Genomic DNA, 19,773 nt, shown 5'->3' on the forward strand with positions numbered 1-19,773 from the left:
AGTTCCTCTGTGTCTTCTAAAAAAGTTTGATTTGTTGGAAGACAACGTTTAAGACAACAGAAAAACTGGCCATATGTGGCTTTGCTCCCTAGCTTTTGTCTCCAAGTCCGTAATAGTTGGAATCTATATTCAACTGGGTCGTGTAAAGGAGGTTCACAATTATTTCTCTCAAAATCTTCCAAACCGAAGCGTATAGCTAGCTCCAAGGGAGGATGTGGGCATTTGTGAGCCGTGTCCCGAATGACATTGTCAACACACACAACTTCTTCTAATTCTTTTAAACGGCTTGGACTAGAAGGTGTCTAAACAAAAAAACAAGTGTATAAACAAAAAGATTTAGTTCACACTTACCATTTTATTTTTTTGTTTTTTTTTAAGGGAAATTACCAGGGATTCTCCCCCAATTTATTTAATAAACTTATCTCATTAATTTGGTATTTTATTATTATTAAAATAATTATTTTCAATTAAAATTCATTTAATTTATTCATTTTTTATTTATTGTTGTTGTCTTGTCCAGGCTGAGCCCAGCAAGCTGCTCAAAGTGTTCAACAATCCACTGGAATACTGGACAGGATTAGACTCCTCCCTATGCATCCCCCCAACCTCATTAAGGACACTCTGATGACTGATCTCGGCAGTTGAGACCCCATACTCAAGCCTCTCTCCATGAAAGCCCGGAAAAAACCTAGTGGGCACCATCAGGTCCTGCACTTCTTCCCATCCCTGCATTAAGACATCATCATCATCATCATCTTCTGAATCATCCGATTGACTGCAAAGATCATCATCACTCTCTCTCGTGGCAGCAGAAATGTCTAATGGTTGCTCCTGAGTTAGGTCTTCTTGATGAGCTCTGTGCAGTATTGGTGGCTCTGTTTCCCATTCGGGTGTTGTATAGTTCTGTTCTCTTGTCATTCGATGCTTCTTGTTCACAGTTGAGCAATGAAGGAGCTCAGGATGACATGTGAATGGTCCGTTCCTATTTATGTACAAAGTAATGCACATAATGTACAATTTTAGTATGCTTTATTTTACCTTCCTAGCTCAGAATATTCAACCAAGACTGAGAGGTTTTTGAGTGTGTGGCCAACTGTCAATAAGTCCACAGGGACATTCTATCACAGTTAACATTAATAGTGCATATAATAATGAAGATCATAACTAACTTGTGTGAAGCATAGGAAAGTGATGTTGTCATCTAATTTTGCAAGAAACCGAATAATAGTCTGAGCTTTTCTGTCAGGCCGTCCATATTCACTGAAGAGATAAATAACAAATAAACATTCACAATTTAATGTATTCGTACCACAGAATCACTGGCAGGAGAAGAGGATATGGTAAAGCCTGATCCAATATTCTAGCAATGATAGAAACCGAATGAGTAACAAAAGAGAGAGCAGCAGACACCGACAGTACTTGATCACTCAATGGATCCGTCTCTTCTTCTGGTCGGTCATCTTTCATAAAACTCAGTGATACTTATAATAAACAATAAATAATACCTGGAGCTAAAGTCACTTGAGACTTTACATTCTTTAGTTTAACTGAATACGAAGTAAGCGTGTAATTTCATCAATGGCAACTGTTTACCTGCATCAACATAGTCTCTCATTATTCCATTGGCTGGAAGACTGGCAAGTCCAATGCAATGTAGTGGCACTGGTTTATTTCTTCTGTGTGATATTGATGATGATGATGATGATGATGATGATGATTGGGGCGGTAAGTGATTGGTGATAATGTCATATTCAAATGAGTCAGTGGTTGACTCTAATGAGAAATGATCACAGAATGTAATGTTACTTTATTATGTTATTTGATACACAACACAGCATGCAAGAGTAATACAATCTATGCCTGCCATATTATTGTTAGCTACCTTCGTTGCCTTCAGTCATTGGCATGCCTTCTTGTGTTGTTGGCACATAGAGGGGAAAGACCCTGTTCATTAGCTGAGTAATGAAGTTTCTTCTCATTTCAAATAAATCTGTTTTCTCTTTGCTTAGTGTAGCTTCCTTGATGCTGCATTCTTTCTACAAGGGAAAATGGAGAGTAAGGGAATGAGTTAAAGAATGAGAGAGAAATCTTTACTTTTGCTTGCGAGTATTTCTTGCCCAAGTCTCTACTTTTGGCCCTTTTTAATTTCTCTTCTTTCCGATTGTTTGACTGTCTGATCTGAGCCAAATCTTTACTGGCTAGTAAAATATAAAAATTAATCTAATTTTTGTACTGGTGGGTGCTGAATTTATAATTAATTATCACGTCTTTCTTGATGCTAGCAACAATTTAATCTATTTTCATTAATTTACCTTTCTCAAAAGTTTGTTTTTGATACGTTAAAGACTCCTTTAATAGGCTTACTCTTTTCCTTAGAAGCAACAACTCAGCAACCTTGTAATAACAAACAAGAAACCTACATAAAAACTTTTTATTTCATGAAAATGTCACCACCTTTTTTGATATTTCCTGATGACTCTTCATGGCTGTTGCTACCCTATAATGCGAGACACGAGTTCTCAGACAGTGAATTCTAACTTACTCTATTTTCTTGTCTTTAACGATATCCCTCAGTGTCCAGTAGCGTCTACTCAAAGCATATTCTTCTTGAGCTTCAGCTTCCTCCATATTCTTCAGCCAGCCACGCCCTATAACAACACGCCCCTTGGCCTTTGCAGCTCTAACCACGCCCACTAGATTTATCATTTTCCGTATTCTTTCAGTAAATTGTGAACCTTGCTCGCGTGTATCATCATTTTCTGCCGCTGCTGTTTGCTCTCTTGTGCGTCTCTAGAGACAGAAATAGAAGATACAACAGGTATTTTCATTTTATTTAGCCTTAATGATAGTGTCTTTTTTTCTAATAGAGCTCCCTAGTAAAGTCCACGAGTGTATGACTGTCACCAACTTATTCAGAAGGAGTAAGCAATCACGCCCTTTTTCATCCATTCCTTCCCTCTCACTAGGTGTATGGTTGGGACACCATTTTACAACGTCAGTGGGAGTTGACAGTATAGCAGAAGAACCGACAGACTCTCCCCCTTTCACCTTTGATACGCTTTTATATGCATTCTCTGAACATTGCAGACCTTTGTGGGACCGTCCTGCCATTTCTACAGCTATTCAAAGATCCAAACCTTGTCATTCTAATCGGAGTTCTCTACCAGTAAAGAGCAGAGAGAGGAATCATGGCGTTTGTTAATGTCAATCGTGAAAACACTGACCCGTACTATAGGTACAAGATGCCTTTGTTGATTGCTAAAGTGAGTACACAACTACACATTGTACATAATAACATTGATAATGGCATTCAGGGAAACTAATCCTGGTAGCATTATTGGTATATGATTGGGGCCAATATAACTATGTGCTATGTATTGACAATTGTCATTTTAAGCATGTGTCTGTACATTACCTTTTGTGGTGGATTGAGGTAGTAAAGAAACAACTGGTCTATATTATTTGTATGCACTGTCATGGTCATGTTGACTCTGCATTTTATACTGATAATGAGATTTATTGAATGCAGTATAGTGATGCCTCACTGTCTGTAGAGACTGCTATGTCATTATTATTGTGTTTGTGTCTACTTATTGGATTTGTTGTACTGTATTTAGAAGGAAGTGTGTGTGTGTGTGTGTGTGTGTGTGTGTGTGTGTGTGTGTGTGTGTGTGTGTGTGTGTGTGTGTGTGTGTGTGTGTGTGTGTGTGTGTGTTTGTGTGACAGATGTACCCTACCCTACCCCATCCACAGAGTGTAGTCACATCATCTGATAGGCATGTAAAATAGCCACTCTCTCTCTTCATTCATATTGAACAATGGAGGATAATAGGATTTGTAATAATTATTTATTGTTACGCTAATTGTTTGTACTCCACATATATTTACTCTTGGCAATGGGTACACATGCACCCAGTACAGCATGAAACCACATTATGATAATAATCTTGTGCACATGCTCATGTACACTAGAGGTGTGACATGTGGTTGGTATTGTAGTATTATGAATCCGTTATTTACACAGGTGGAGGGAAAGGGTAATGGAATAAAGACTGTCATTGTCAACATGGTTGAAATTGGCAAGGCTCTTCAGAGGCCACCGTCTTGTAAGTGTCGATTATTATTTATGATTAATCTCCCCGTATAAGCATTTAATGATTGTCAAATTAATGGCTATTGACACATTATTGTACTCTGACGCCTTCTCATTTGTGTTGATCTCTCTCTCTCTCTCTCTCTCTCTCTCTCTCTCTCTCTCTCTCTCTCTCTCTAGATCCATGCAAGTATTTTGGTTGTGAGTTGGGTGCTCAGACTCAAATGGATCCAAAGAATGGGCGCTACATTGTTAACGGAGCTCACGAGGGTCCAAAGCTCCAGGACCTTCTTGACGGGTTCATCAAAAACTTTGTCCTTTGCGAGGAGTGTGAAAACCCCGAGACTAACTTGGTAAGGATATGCATGTACTTATAATGCATGTACATGTAGTTATGATGTATTAGAGTTTGTGGATAATGTATTGTTAATGTATAAAATGTACAATGATGCATGTGTAAATTTGTGGCCCATGTGTAAAACGTGCTAATGAATGTGCATGTGCAGTTTTATTCATCTCTTTTTATAGGTTGTTCAAACTGGGAAGAACCGTATTGTTCAGACCTGCATTGCCTGTGGCCACAGTCGTCTTGTTAGCGAGCGTCATAAGCTCACAGCTTATGTCATCAAGAACCCGCCACATTTAGCAGCAGGTGGTGCTGATGATGCAGCAACAGGAGGGAAAAAGTAAGTCACTGCTCTATATATACAATATAGTAGCAGTGTACATCTACATTCTTTCCATATTATTTCTTTGGTAGAGATAGGAAGGGAAAGAAAGGCAAAGGTAAAAAAGAGAAGGAGCCAACGTCTCCAAGCGTGGCATCTCCAAATGATATTGACAAAGAATTTGATGTTGCTGTGCCTCAACAGGTAAAGAAATAGGAGAGTCTAATTTATGCTTCTCTCTCTCTCTCTCTCTCTGATTCAGAATGGAACTAGTCATAAAGGGAAGAATAAGGATAAAAACGCTGATGACGATGATGAAGAATGGAGCGTTGATACTAGTGAAGAGGCTGTGAGGAAGAGGCTTGAGAACCTTAGTGAGGGTGCCACTGTACTGACACTCAATGATGATCTTGAGAAGAGCAACAGCGAGAGGGTCAACATGTTTTACAAGCATGTGGAGGTATGTCACTGCTTTTATACTGTGTACATGATGTAGATACACTATGATTTGCGTGGTTAAGAAGATTTCACAGTTATTTAACATGTACTAACTTTGGCCCATTCTCCTTTTGTTCTTTTAAGTGTATTGAGCCTCTTTATGCTTTGCAATTAGTTCTAGAACATTGGGAGTACTATGTCTATAGATGTAGGGCAAGTGAAATTAATCTACAGATGGATATGCATGTACATGTATATGTATTTTACTATTAGGGAATTAAGGCTAATGGTGGTATTCCGGCTATTGCCAGTTCACTCTCCAAAATCAAAGGTGAAGCCGAGCGTCTTGAAGTCCTTGATACAGCTGCTGGTATAATGGCTGAACTCCTTTATACTGACAATCTTCTCTCTGAAATAAAGCAATACAGAGCAATAATGCTCCACGTAAGTATAATTTAATAATTGACTTGTATCAATTGAATATTTACTGCTATATAGTTTATTGCAGTGGCCCTTTAGTTTTGATTGGTGCATCTTCTATTAAGTAGCTGTGCATAATATAATTGATTTATCAGTTTGATTTGTTGCTGCAAAAATTTAAACTATGTTGGTGGATTACCTAATGATTTGCATGTGATCAAAAGTTATTGAGTTGTGATGAATATATTCAAGTTTTAGCTGAGTATCGTGCACTGCAGTAACATGTCACAGCATCTTGTTTTTCATTTTTTTTTTAGTTTGTTCATGAGAATAAGAAAGCTCAGAAGACACTCTTGGATGCATTTGAGATACTTGTTGGTAAGGTCTATCCTGATGTGCTCCTGCCAAGGGTGCCACACATTCTCAAGTCATTCTATGATGAAGATATACTGGAAGAAGAGTCTATACTTGAGTGGCATGATAAGGTTATCATTTTTTTTCTTATCTCTTTTTTACTGTTGGGTTTCTTTTTTTTATTTTGTAGGTGTCTAAGAAGCTTGTTGGTAAAGAGAAAGCTCGTGAGATTAGAGAAAAAGCTGCTCCTATAATACAGTGGCTGAAGACAGCAGAAGAGGAATCTAGTGAAGATGAAGGTAAAAATAAAACTACATGTACATGTACTTCTGATATTACTGGCTGAATGTACATGCATGTATATGTACTTGAGTGCAACTTTAAAAATTCATTAAAAATCCAATTTTGAATGGAATCAGCTCACACTTGCTACACAACATACATGTACATGTAATGATGTAAGTATCAGAAAAAAATAGAATTCTCTCTTAGTCATTTTTGGAAAAATACTCCATTTTTTTCTGTGGTATTTTGTCAAATTTTGAGCAACTTTAAAATTTGCTGACAAGAACTTGCATGCATGAGCATTATTACAAAATCCTATAGGAAACCCTGAGTCATTATAGTCTGATGTTATGTATCTACATGTACATGTTTCTACAATTTCATTTTCAAAATTTATTTTTGTTTTATTAGACGATGTTGAGGTTGTTTACGAAAATGAGACAGCTGGCGACAAGCTGAAAGTAGTCTCTGAGACTATACCAGCTGGTAAAGTTATCAATGAGGCTGTCGATGATGATGATGATGATGATGAAGAAGAGGAGGTGAATATCGATGATATATGATGCTCTTCCCCCAAAAAAATTTGTCATTTTATTATTGCTTGAACAAGTGTACACTTATTATACCACATATTATTACATGTATTATTATACAAGTAAACCTGCTATTATTAATATATTGCTATTGCATATTATTATTATTGTTACTATTATTATGGGTGTGCTGAACTGCTAATCTTTATTAAAATAATAATAACTGATGAACCATAATCTGTAATTGTTTACTTTAATAAATCTTGATTTTTATTCATTATAATAATTACAAAAAATGAACTTGTAAACATAATCAGAAACTAATAATCACTAATAATGGATAATAATTATTATACACACAATCACAAAGACTAATATACTAAGACTTTTCCATTGCCAGAATCGCATACGTATAAGAATCCATCTCTATCAATCTCTAGTCCATATGGCCTATGCATCAAACTATCTTCCTCACCATACTTAAAGTAATGGATGAACTCTCCCCGAGTGTTAAAAACAGAGACTCGGCCAGCTCCAGCTTCAGTAATGTAAAGGAATTTATTGTCTACTAATATCAGCCTGACTGGTCTACAGAGCAATCCTTGACGAATTCCAGTACTGCCAAACTGAGAGACATAGCTACCGTCTTCTTCCTTGAACAATTGAACACGATCGTTATTAGCATCAACAACATATGCTGTACCGTAAGAATCAATAGCAACACAAGTTGGACCGTCAAACTCTCCATTTCCAGAACCATGNGTACCGCCAATGATGAATGCCAGAGTGAAGTCTGGATTCAATACTTGTACTCTGTCATTCAAGTAATCAGTGATCCATATCTTGCCAGTATTAGGGGACACGGTAACGCCTCCAGGGTAGCTAAACTCCAGCGGACCCTGTCCTTCATGACCGACACGAGCAAGACACTCTCCTTCGAGAGTCATTTTCCTGATCTTATGGTCATCAAGGACAAGGAAGCTATTATCAGGCAAAGAGAAGAGGCCGCGTGGATGCAAGAATGTCTCTACATCTTCTTCATTGTTTCCAATGGACTTGACGAGCTCTCTCTTTGAGTTGAATACCTTCAGGCAGTACCCGCTGTTCTCGGATATAACAATATGGCCATCAGTTGTGAATGTGATGCCATTCGGTTCTATCAAGTGATTAATAACTTCTACTGGAGCTTGTGAATCATAGAATGGATTGAAAGGTACGACAACTGTGACCTCTTCAAATTCAATGCCACATACTTCTATATTTACTCTTAATCGACCTCTTGCAGAGGAAGTAAGGACTCTATAAAGGCCTGGAGTAACAATGTTCGATATTACAGCTCCAATCTCTTCATTATTCATCAGTTCTGTCACAGTGCACTCTATGGCCGACAGTGGGACAGAAATGTGTCCCAAGTCTCGATACTCAAAGGAAAACGTAAACATAAACTGAGACTCATTTCGCTCTAATTGATCCGTTTTGATTTGCACACGACAATCGGAGAGCATTTGATGAGATGAGAAAACGATGTCCCCTAAATAAGAAACAGACTCCCTCAGTGCATCAGCTCTAGGAAAGAACTGGATATCTGTGGCCTCTAGACAGTGACATAGATTTTTAGAAGTAACCTCTTGCCTAACCTCATCAATACGATTTTTCATTGGTTTGTTAGTGACCAACACTTTATCAGGACTGTTGGCAGCTATAGCAGACTCAACATACTCTTGGCACTCCTCAAGTTGAGTGAGATTCTCTTGGGCTACCTTCTTCTGCTCCGAAATAACTTTGAGTTTGTTTTCTATGATACCTTCCACACGTTTCTTCATCATCTCTTCTGACTGGCGTAGCAAGGATATCAGCCCTTCCACCATAGAGTGTATTTCTTCTGTTGTGTTCTCTGCCTGCTCCTTTATTTCTTTCTCTTCATCTCCAGAGACCAATCGACGAGTTTTGGCCAAACTGCTTTTAAGAGGATTAAAGGAGGCCGCCAGCTGCTGACAGGTACTGCTGTAGCTTTCCAAGATACTCTCACATCGATGGGACCTATGGGTCCCTCCATCCATCCCAGTGCAGTCTTCACAGACGTACACTGAGCAGTCATCACAATAAAGACTCAATGGTTTATTGTGTGTAGAGCACATAGTGTCGTCTTCTCCCTCGGGCTCACTCCCACTGTGGCTTAAAGGGAAGAGTTGATGCTCAAATGCTTCAATATCATTGCACGGGGTTAGCTCATGGTGAGAGTAAGAAGGTGTGCTCTCATGCTCAATGGCACAGGCCTCACAAAGAAATGAGCAACAATGGCTGCAGTGACGAGAATCCTTACTCTCATTCACTACTTGAGAGCACTCGCTGCATCTTATTGATCCTCCTGTCTCTGACTTGAGGGACAATAGACTGTGTATTTTCTTGAGGTTGCTTATGTGATATGCATCAGAGAAGCTCCCAATCCCTCCCACTAGTGGTACCAGAGAACGAGAACGACATTGTGGACATGTTATGACTAGACCCTCTAGACTGGTTGAAGAAACACCCTCCAGACAAGACAAGCAGAAACAGTGAAGGCAGGGGAGGGTTTTAGGATCAGTATAAAACCCAAGGCAAACCGAGCAAGTGATTTGCTCTTCCAATTTCCTCAGTTTCCAAGAGGACATTTTGATAAAGTAGATTACACGAACACGCCCATATGCATGCTAGATCTAGATCTAGCTAGCCAATAGTTGAAATCTGAATCAGGATTGATGCTAGCCTGAATCAGTCATGAGTCTTGCTGATTCAGGCATGATTAATTTAATATTATTAATAAATGTTTTACAAGATGTACAGAAAATGACGCATTATACTAATTTGGCTCTGTGTAGCCTGTTTACTATCAAGTACAAAAAAATTACTTTAATCTTGGCATTGTGACAACAATTATCTAATCTATGAGACAATCAACAATGCTGAAAAAACAATATAAATGAAATTTTGCAAAGATTACAGTCAGAAAAAGTTTGATTTAATCTTTAGCTTCAAACCTTTCTCCAAAGGTACCATTAGAACCAAAGTCATCATTAACATACCACCAGAATCTTGTGTGCTGGTTAACAATCTCGTGGCGTTCAAGCTTACCATTTTTATTCTTATCGTGTGCAGCAAATCCTTGTGCAGCTGCTGCATCATCAATATTGTAAGCCTTAAACACCAGCTTGTACTCATCTAGGCTCACAGTTCCATCTTCATTGACATCAACAACATCAAACAATGCATTTGTGAGGTCTTCAGTCAATGGCTTCTCTCCAGCCTTTGATTTAGCATTGAGCTTTTCAGCCAGTGAAGCCATGGCGTCAATCCACTGTTCCTTGCTGAGCTTGTCGCCTTCTTTGATGCCAAGAGCTGCAGCCAATGCCAACTCGGCCTCCAGTACCCGTTTTAGAGCCTCAGGCCTTTTGTTGTTGGTAAGGGTTGTCAATTTATCTGCAACAATGCGAAAGTCATTGAGCTCAATGTAGCCATTTTTGTTGACATCTCTCACATAGAAAAACTCATCAACACGTTTGACCCATGTAGGATTCTTCAAAAAATCTTCCTTTGTTGTCGACATTCCTTATCAGGCTAATCATAATAATGCTAACAATGACGAATGATCGTTTATATATCCCGGGCAATTATCATCTATGCCCCGGGGTAGTCTTGCGGGGCCAGACTCAATTTTTAGTAAATTAGAGTTTGACTAATCCCGGGGGCCTCCCAAAAATGGGCCAAAATACACCACACCCGGCCGTACCCACTTCCCTAAATTGCCCTAATAGCGATAGCGCACCATCACAGAACAATGGCTAACTTCTACAACACATCTTGCAAGCCTCCACCGTATAATCCAGGGTACCAACAGGCTCCAGGATACCAACAGGCCCCAGGATACCAGCAGGCTCCAGGCTATCCACAATACCAGGCCCAGGGAGGATATCAAGCACAGAATCAGACTCTAACGTGTAACCAGGTAAATAAACAGGACAAGCATTATTATACAGTGAAGTTTCTGAATTCTGTGCACTATTATAAACTGACTAATGTCAGTAATGTCTCGCATCACAACATTAATTTTGTTCTCAACTTCTCATTTTCTTTTTAGGTTGGAGGCTATCAGGCCATAGCCTGTAATCAAACTGCTCCTGGTGTGAATAATAATGTTCTTGTTGTACAACCAACACGTCCACCTGCTGTAAGTACCGCTAAATACAATAGCTTGCTCATTCAGAATTAGATTATTAGTGTGTACCGCCAGCCCTCAGTCACTAATCTTTGACTGATGGGTAATTCCCTTGCTAATAAAGTTACCTTTCATTATAGACTACACTAGCCATTCATATATTTAATTATATTAGCCCTGCTAGTTTATTTATCTCTCTAAAAATCAATGCTAAGATTGCTTTACGCAACAGTAGTTTACTTTAGAGGAAATGTCCTTTTATGGTTACAGTTAAGCTGCTGTTTCATCATTTTCATTTTGCTTTACTATAATCACAATGTCTCTCTCCTCTTTTTTTCTAGGTACAAGAGGTATATGTTGAGAATAATGGCCCTAATCATCTCCTCCATGGAATTATTACTTTGTTTTTCTGGCCATGGGCAATTGTTTGGTTGATCGTTTGCCTTGCATATGGCGTTTAAACTGGATACATGAATACTTTGTTTTATGTAATTTTTGTGTTTTTGTCAATGCAGTGTGGAAAATGAAAATAGTTAACCAATAACAATAATTAATGTACCAATACTTCTCCAGCAGCAAATGAGGTTAAAAAGCAGATGTACGATCTTCTTTACTGGCATAAATTTTTTCCATATTTATTTTTTATTTTTAATTTTTTAATTAAAAATTTTTTTATCTCTTTTTCTTTTCATTTTGTTTTATTTTTTATTTTAAAAAATTTTCTAGTTATTTTTATTTATTTATTTATTTTAATTTAATTTTTTAAAATTTATTTACAAAAAATATATATATCTTAATTTTTTATTTTCTACTTAATTTTATTATTTTTATTTGTTTTAATACTATTATTTTAATTTTATATTCAAATTCTTTACATTTTTTATTTAATTTTTTACTTTATTTTTTAATTTAAAATTTTTTTTATTCATTTTTATCTTTCTTATTTTAATTTTTCATTTATTGTTTAAATTTTTATTTTTTTCATTATCAATTTTTTTATTTTTCTGCCAGACTAGCTTTTAAAACTTTTTGCTATCTTTATTTTTTATTTTCTATTTTTTTATTTTAAGAAAATGTCATTTTTATTTTATTTTGTATTCTTATTTTTATTTTTTGTTTTTTATTATTTATTCTATTTATTAAAAAAAATAATTTTATTATTTTTATTTCTTTTAATTTTTTTTTCAAATGTTATTCTTATTTTATTATTAATTTTTTTATTTATTGTATTTTTATTATTTTTATTTTTTAATTCTATTCATTTAAATTATTTTATTTTTTAATTTTAATTTCATTTTTATTTCATTTTTTTGATTTTTTTATTATTTGAATTTTTATTTAACTATTTCTTTTTTATTTTTCTTATTTTCTTATTTTATTCTTTAAACTTTATTTTATTTTTTAATTCATTTTATTTTTTATTATTTTACTGGTTCTATTAATTCATAGATATTAGAGTAAATGAATTACTCTATTATCTATGATTAATTTTAATAACTAAACCACGCCTTTCCACGTGTTTCAGTTTCACTGTTTTCCATTGATGTGTTGAAACTCAATAATAATAGTAGATCTATTACTATTTGAGTTTTGTCACCTTTGTGTACATGTATTCATCAGAAGGGTGAACAATATTCATTGTTAATTAGTGGATAACGTGACTGTCTCACTAACCAGCTCAGCCTTTTTTTTGCAAAATGGCTAGCCCAGTGAAGGCCATTAGTTTTACAATTAATGGCCAGAAGGTGGACCTGAGCGATCCCAGCTCTGGAACAAGTCTCAATGAATGGATAAGGTCTCAGTATGGGCTCACAGGGACTAAGAGGATGTGTGGTGAAGGAGGTTGTGGCTGTTGTGTAGTGTCTCTGACCAAGACTGACCTTTTGAGCAACAAACCAGTCACACTTGCCATTAATTCTGTAAGTGATAGTTACTATAAACATTATATGGTTTTTACCATGTGCATATTGCACACGTGCAGTGTTTGTGTCCTTTATATTCTGTTAATGGCTGCTCCATTACTACAGTCGAAGGAATTGGAAGGTAAACATATAACAATTCTGTTCTTTTAGTCTCTCTCTCTCTCTCATTTTAGTTCAAAGAAAGGTTTCCATCCAGTACAGAAGAAGATTGCCGAACTGAATGGCACTCAATGCGGGTACTGTACACCTGGTATGGTCATGAACATGTACAGGTAAAGTATATATAATGGTAATAGAAGATTGATCATCCCTTCTCTTAGTCTTCTTCAAGAGACTCCTAAACCTACCAAGCAGTTAGTGGAGGATAGTTTTGATGGTAATATTTGCCGCTGCACTGGTGAGTTATGGATTTGATTTTTTTGGTGACAAATGCACTCTTTGTCAATTTTAGGTTATCGCTCCATCTTGGATTCAATGAAGTCCTTTGCTGTTGATTCTGATGAGCCACAAGTTGTTGATATTGAGGTTATTATAACAGTTAAATTTAATTTATTTCTCTTTCCTCAATCTTATGTGTCTCTTCTATTGATAGGATGTTTGTCCAGTGAAGTGTTCATCGTGTCCAGTAATGAAGGGTTCCACTAATTGGTTAACTCAGCCTCGGACTGACTCTGATCCTACCTGGTATCAGCCTACAAAACTTTCTGAAGCATTTGATATTTATCAAGCCAATACCAGTACTAATGTCAAGTTTGTCAGTGGAAATACTGGAAAAGGTACTGTATGTATGTACATGTACATATGTATATACATGTACATGTATATGTAATCACTCTCTGTATAAATGTACATGTGTGCATCATTGCTACTATACTGTAGGTGTTTTTAAGGAAACTGCTACTATTGGTACTTATATTGAACTGAGCTCAGTGCAAGAGTTGTACAATGTTGATGTGAGTATTATTAGTACAGATTTTCCACAAAGCATGCTAAGTGAGCTGCAAAAAGCATGTGCTTCATGAGCTGACAAGCTTTTAATAGCGTAATTATGGCTTTTGGAACAAGTTTAAAATTTATAAAAAAATCCAAGTTTGTTTGGAATCAGCTCAAAATTTATAAGCTACATAAGTACATAATAATGCATCAGAAAATGTAATAAAAATGGAGAATTATCTCCTTGTCATTTTTGGTGAAATTTGGCCAATGACCCTGTACTATAGTACAGGGATTTTGGCCCAATTTTTGAGTAACTTTTAAAATTCATAAAAAATCTAATTTTGATCGGAATCAGCTCAAACTTGCTACACAACATAAGAACATGTATATGCATCAGAAAATACTATAAAAATGGAGAATTCTCTCCTAGTCATTTTTGACGAATTTGGCCAACGACCCTGTACTATAGTACAGGGACTTTGGCCCAATTTTTAAGTAACTTTTAAAATTCATAAAAAATTTAATTTTGATCAGAATCAACTCAAACTTGCTACACAACATAAAAACATGTATATGTATCAGAAAATACTATTAAAATGGAGAATTCTTTCCTAGTCATTTTTGATGAATTTGGCCAACGACCCTGTACTATAGTACAGGGACTTTGGCCCAATTTTTGAGTAACTTTTAAAATTCATAAAAAATCTAATTTTGATCAGAATCAACTCAAACTTGCTACACAACATAAAAACATGTATATGCATCAGAAAGTACTATAAAAATGGAGAATTCTCTCCTAGTCATTTTTGGCAAAATTTGGCTAACGACCCTGTACTATAGTACATGGTCTTTGGCCCGGTTTTTGAGCAACTTCAAAAATTCTCTGACATGAAGCTGAGGACTATGCCAAAATCCTGTGTGAAACCCGAGTATTACTGATCCTCACTGGCTATCTCTCTTTGCCCATTAGATAGAAGATACTTACATCAGTGTTGGTGCCTGTATAACAATAAATGTACTCATTGATATATTGAAGAATAATGAAGACAAGTCTTCTAGCTACAAACCATTGGCCGAACACCTTAAGAAAGTAACAGCACTGCTATTTCTAATAATTAATTTTTTTTAATTTTAATACAGATTGCTAATGTTCCAGTGAGAAATGTAAGTTTATTCTTTACTGTTGGTGTGAATTATTTAATTCTTTTTTTCACTACAGGTGGGCACTTGGGCTGGTAATTTGATGCTGACTCATGATAACGATAACTTTCCTTCCGATGTATTCACTATAATGGAAGCAGCTGGAGCTACAGTGACAATTGGTATATAAGTATATACATATACATGTACATGTACAACATTTAAACATTATAGTTACTGTATAATGTGTGTTCTTAATGAATTATAGCTCATGTTGGTGGAACTGGGGAATATCCTTTGTGGGACTTCTTGAACTTGGATATGAGCGAGAAGGTAACTCATTCTTTTTGTTTTGACGATGGATGGTTATTATTATTATTATTATTATTATTATTATTATTATTGTCTTATAGATAATAGTATCACTCCAGATACCATACTGTAGCCCCAATACAGTATTCAGTACATTCAAAATAATGCCTCGCTCACAGGTAATGTCAGTGTAAATTGGTATCTTTAATGTATTTTTGAGAATAATTTCTTTTGTGCTGTATATTTCAGAATGCTCATGCTTACGTTAATGCTGCATTCAGTTTGGTAGTAGATCCTGATAGCAAGACTGTTAAATCCATTCCTTCATTTGTATTTGGAGGAATCAGTGAACATGCAGTAAGCCCATGACAATACATTATGTGTCCATTTATTGACTGTCATTAGATCTCAGCTCCACTAACTGAGTCATTCATGATTGGTAAGTCATTGAAGGACCCCAATACGCTGAAAGGAGCTATGGAGAGTCTGTCTAATGAGATCAAGCCTAATGCCCCACCTGTATCAGCTAGTCCTAGTTATAGGAAGAACCTTGCTCTTAGCTTGTTTTACAAGGTACATACATCTCTCTCTCTCTCTCTTCTTTTTTTTATTAATATTATCATTATTAATGTTTTTAGTTTTATCTTCAAGCTCTTGGTGTTTCTAATGTTAATCCACTCTACCAGTCAGCAGCTATACCTTACGTGCGTCCAGTGTCCCAAGGGTCCCAGTCATACAGCACTGACTCCAGCAAGTATCCTGTTAATCAGCCTCTGCCTAAACTGACTGCTACTCTACAGGTAAATAGGGGCAGTAACATTGCTATGTAATTTTTGTATTAATTGCAATAGGCTTCAGGTGAGGCAGAGTACACTACTGACATTCCACGTCGTCCTGGAGAACTGGCTGCAGCATTTGTAGTCACTACTCAAGTACTTACATGTAGCTATATCATGGAACATATGCATAATGTATGTGTCACTTTTTATTTTAGGGTAATGCAAAGATTTTATCAATGGATACTACAGCAGCAATGGTACTAGGATTTTTTATTATGAAATAATTCCCCCCCTCCTCTCTCTCTGCCTCTGTCAGGCAATGGAAGGAGCTGTTGCTGTTGTATCTGCTAAAGACATTCCACAAAACGGGAAGAATGACTTTATGCTTGGATTAGGCGGTGACCCTGAAATTGTATGCAAACTATCTCCAGTACTGACAGTAGTAATACAAGCATCATTATAATGATAGGTATTTGCTACTGATGTATCAGAGTATGCTGGTCAAGCAGTTGCACTAGCACTGGCTGATACTCAAGAGCATGCACTGAAAATGGCCAAAGCTGTATCTCTTACTTACCAGACTCAAGGGAAGCAGATACTGACCATACAAGATGCCATTGATGCCAAATCCTTTTATGACAAGGATCCCGACGTCCATATTGGAGATGCTGATGGTATGTGTGACTATTAATAAAGAGTGTGTGGGTTTATTATTGATATCTCAGGTGCTATTAAAGGATCAGATCATGTTGTTAATGGTGAAGTATCATGTGGTACACAATACCACTTTACCATGGAGACCCAAGTAAGAAAGATGTCTTAGACTGTGTATTTAATCACTGTCCTTTTTCTCACTTTCTTTTTCAAACAGACCTCGTTTGTAATACCTGAGGATGATGGTTATACAGTCTACAGCTCCAACCAGTGGGCTCAGTTGGGACAATTTGCTGTTGCTGGCATACTTGGAATACCGAATAACAAGTACCTAATAATAATGAATAATAATGAATAATAATAATAATGAATAGTAATAATAATAATAATAATAGTCATTAATTTATTTGTAAATTTTTTAGAGTTTCAGTTATCATTAAAAGAGTTGGTGGTGCATATGGAGGGAAAATCAGTCGTGCTTCTCATACAGCAGCTGCTTGTGCATTGGGAGCATATGTCACTCAAAGGTAATTGTACATGTACATGTAATTAAGACGTACATGTACATGTACATGTTTCTATTATAGGCCTGTGAGGTTACACTTGGATCTTGAGACTAACATGAAAATGGTTGGAAAGAGGTTCCCTTACTATGCCAAGTACACAGTAAGAACAACTGTAGTCTAATCTTTCCAGAGTGTGAGTAATTTTGTTTTAGGTTGGTTGCAATAAGGATGGAACACTGAATGGGGTTAAGGTTGACATTTACAATAATTCTGGCTGCAGCAGCAATGATAGCTCAGCGATAACAGGGTTGATATTCCACAGCATTGATAACAGTATATTTTCTTACACATGCGACACACTTTTTATTAACATTTATTTCTGTTAGCCTACAAGTGTAAGAATTGGTCACTGAGTATGACTGCATGTAAAACAAACATTGCCAGCAACACAGCTGCAAGAGCACCAGGTACCACTTTACTTATTTATATTTCTATTAAATGCATACGTATGCAATAGGATATCTTCCTGCTATATTCATCATGGAGTCTCTCATGGATGACGTTGCTCGTAATATTGGCATGGATGTGGAGCAGTTCAAGCAAGCCAACCTATACAAGAAGGGAGATGTGTCATACCTTGTGAGTTCACACTAATAATAATGATGATGATCATAGAGTTACATGTATTTGTGTGTGTGTGTGTTTATTTGTACAGTCATATCCACCCAAAGGTCAAGTACTACCGTATTGTAACATTGGTGAGCTCTGGCAACGTAAGTATCATAATATTAAAAATAATTTATGAGTATAATAATTATTATTATTAATTGTAGAAATAAGCACTTCTGCTGATGTTCAGAATAGAAAGAGTCAAATATCAGACTACAACAAAGTAATATGTTAATTGAATGTACACAAATTTATTTTTAAAAGGAAAATTTTTGTACAATTTTATCTCGTTTTACTGTCATAATTATTATGACTATTGTTATATGTAATACCACATAGGCTAACAGATGGAGGAAAAGAGGATTATCCATGGTCCCATTGAGATATGGTATAAATTGGAATGGAGCTAACTATACCATAATGGTTAGTGTATACACTGGAGATGGATCAGTCTCTGTAGTGCATGGAGGAGTTGAGATAGGACAAGGAGTCAACACAAAGGTAGTATTATTAGTACACCACTAGTACTCATTTCTCTCTCTCTCTCTCTCGCTCTCTCTCCCCCTCTCTCTCTCTTTCTCTCTCTCTCTTTCAAGGTTGCACAGGTCACTGCCAGTACTCTTGGTGTTCCATTGAGTTCAGTTACTGTTGTACCTACTAATTCATTCACTAATCCTAATGGGATCACCACTGGAGGGAGCATAGCTAGTGAACTCAATTGCTTAGTAAGAGTATTAGGCTAACTATTAGCATTTGTTGTCAATACATGTTCTTATGTTTGAGCTGAAATTTCATTTTTTAATTTTTTACATTTCAGGGTGCCCTGAATGCTTGTAAGTCCCTTAAGGCAAGACTTGACAAAGTAAAGGAGGGACTGAAAGCTACTGGTGCATCAGACCCTACCTGGCTTCAAATAGTACAGAAAGCTTTTTCTAGTGGCGTTGACCTTTCAGAGAAATATTAGTAAGACAAGAAGGTCATGATTATGATGTGATGGTAATTGAACTATTATGTATAGTGTGTATGGTACCAATGACTATTTTAATGCTTATAATCCTTATGGAGTCACTGTATCTGAAGTTGAGGTCGACGTACTAACTGGAGAGACTGAAATATTGAGAGTTGACATTTTGTATGACTGTGGACAAAGGTACTACATTGTTTGTACGAATTATTATTCAAGCTCATGGATGACATTGTCTGTCCTTACTCTGCTTTCTCTAGTATTAATCCAGAGATTGATATTGGACAAGTTGAGGGTGCCTTTGTCATGGGGCTAGGCTATTTCTTAACGGAGAGAGTTGTTTTTGATACTGATACTGGAGTATTGCTGACACACAACACATGGGTATGGTACTAATAAAAATTAGGTTGATTTCTTCTCTATTATTATTTCAGGAATACAAGCCACCTACTACTAAAGACATTCCAATTGATTTTAGGATTGAACTGCTTAAGGATGCACCTAATCCTCTTGGAATACTTGGTTCTAAAGGTAATGCAGTCATAAGTTCCGTAAACAACCGTTACTTTATGATTAAATTGCAGCTGTTGGTGAGCCGCCATTGTGTATGAGTAGTTCAGTGCTGTATGCTATGAAGAGAGCCATTGAGAGTGCTAGGCATGATGCTGGTAATGATACACCATTTACACTATGTAAGTCAGAGAGCTTTAAGTGGTTCTTGTTATTCTTGTTGTTATTGCAGCTGCTCCAGCTACTGTTGAAGACACTCAGCAAGCCTGTCTTGTTGATCCTACCAAATTTGCTTTTTAACATTATTTTATTTCCACTTGTGCTATTTATGCTGTACTTTTAAAAGTCATTTTTGTGCTTGTTTTAATGTAGAATGAACTCCAGATTAATAATAGCTA

The 19,773-nt window shown here is 36.4% G+C and overlaps 6 protein-coding genes across 6 annotated transcripts; 3 read left to right on the forward strand and 3 right to left on the reverse strand.

The window, feature by feature from the left end:
• Positions 1 to 490: 490 nt before the first annotated feature.
• LOC100636443 (beclin 1-associated autophagy-related key regulator-like) lies at positions 491 to 2,673 on the reverse strand. The gene is made up of 11 exons (XM_019993564.1): positions 2,543 to 2,673; positions 2,455 to 2,497; positions 2,313 to 2,394; positions 2,095 to 2,198; positions 1,883 to 2,036; positions 1,594 to 1,773; positions 1,506 to 1,547; positions 1,310 to 1,460; positions 1,170 to 1,260; positions 1,039 to 1,118; positions 491 to 982 (listed from the first exon to the last, which is right to left on the reverse strand). Exons 1-11 carry the CDS (start codon positions 2,626 to 2,628, stop codon positions 499 to 501), a joined length of 1,497 nt encoding a protein of 498 aa, XP_019849123.1. The 5' UTR covers positions 2,629 to 2,673; the 3' UTR covers positions 491 to 498.
• Positions 2,674 to 2,727: 54 nt separating this feature from the next.
• Positions 2,728 to 7,074, forward strand: LOC100631898 (eukaryotic translation initiation factor 5-like). Its single transcript, XM_003384357.3, has 12 exons — positions 2,728 to 2,818; positions 2,868 to 2,921; positions 2,967 to 3,263; positions 4,025 to 4,106; positions 4,274 to 4,446; positions 4,622 to 4,779; positions 4,854 to 4,965; positions 5,024 to 5,221; positions 5,473 to 5,643; positions 5,937 to 6,104; positions 6,164 to 6,272; positions 6,670 to 7,074. The coding sequence occupies exons 3-12, from the start codon at positions 3,189 to 3,191 to the stop codon at positions 6,819 to 6,821; spliced, it is 1,398 nt and encodes a 465-aa protein (XP_003384405.1). The 5' UTR covers positions 2,728 to 2,818; positions 2,868 to 2,921; positions 2,967 to 3,188; the 3' UTR covers positions 6,822 to 7,074.
• An 88-nt stretch (positions 7,075 to 7,162) lies between these two features.
• On the reverse strand, positions 7,163 to 9,442 carry LOC105316848 (tripartite motif-containing protein 2-like). Its single transcript, XM_011412078.1, has one exon. The coding sequence runs from the start codon at positions 9,440 to 9,442 to the stop codon at positions 7,163 to 7,165; it is 2,280 nt and encodes a 759-aa protein (XP_011410380.1).
• A 347-nt stretch (positions 9,443 to 9,789) lies between these two features.
• Positions 9,790 to 10,374, reverse strand: LOC105316849 (aequorin-2-like). Its single transcript, XM_011412079.1, has one exon. The coding sequence runs from the start codon at positions 10,372 to 10,374 to the stop codon at positions 9,790 to 9,792; it is 585 nt and encodes a 194-aa protein (XP_011410381.1).
• A 190-nt stretch (positions 10,375 to 10,564) lies between these two features.
• On the forward strand, positions 10,565 to 11,533 carry LOC100632024 (uncharacterized). The gene is made up of 3 exons (XM_003384358.3): positions 10,565 to 10,773; positions 10,906 to 10,995; positions 11,325 to 11,533. The coding sequence occupies exons 1-3, from the start codon at positions 10,606 to 10,608 to the stop codon at positions 11,442 to 11,444; spliced, it is 378 nt and encodes a 125-aa protein (XP_003384406.1). The 5' UTR covers positions 10,565 to 10,605; the 3' UTR covers positions 11,445 to 11,533.
• Positions 11,534 to 12,481: 948 nt separating this feature from the next.
• On the forward strand, positions 12,482 to 19,753 carry LOC100636568 (probable aldehyde oxidase 2). Its single transcript, XM_019993566.1, has 36 exons — positions 12,482 to 12,902; positions 12,965 to 13,026; positions 13,079 to 13,177; positions 13,226 to 13,302; positions 13,357 to 13,430; positions 13,498 to 13,681; positions 13,785 to 13,858; positions 14,812 to 14,931; positions 14,982 to 15,005; positions 15,061 to 15,163; positions 15,250 to 15,314; positions 15,395 to 15,472; positions 15,543 to 15,650; positions 15,699 to 15,866; positions 15,932 to 16,093; positions 16,145 to 16,225; positions 16,288 to 16,329; positions 16,389 to 16,484; positions 16,542 to 16,746; positions 16,798 to 16,877; positions 16,944 to 17,053; positions 17,149 to 17,253; positions 17,314 to 17,392; positions 17,445 to 17,565; positions 17,619 to 17,699; positions 17,750 to 17,871; positions 17,948 to 18,005; positions 18,066 to 18,124; positions 18,241 to 18,402; positions 18,498 to 18,626; positions 18,719 to 18,864; positions 18,920 to 19,051; positions 19,126 to 19,249; positions 19,300 to 19,396; positions 19,450 to 19,557; positions 19,608 to 19,753. Exons 1-36 carry the CDS (start codon positions 12,681 to 12,683, stop codon positions 19,673 to 19,675), a joined length of 3,825 nt encoding a protein of 1,274 aa, XP_019849125.1. The 5' UTR covers positions 12,482 to 12,680; the 3' UTR covers positions 19,676 to 19,753.
• The last annotated feature ends 20 nt before the right edge of the window (positions 19,754 to 19,773 follow it).

Source organism: Amphimedon queenslandica, unplaced genomic scaffold, assembly GCF_000090795.2.
Source record: "Amphimedon queenslandica unplaced genomic scaffold, v1.1 AMPQUscaffold_13492, whole genome shotgun sequence".
Lineage (NCBI taxonomy): Eukaryota > Metazoa > Porifera > Demospongiae > Haplosclerida > Niphatidae > Amphimedon > Amphimedon queenslandica.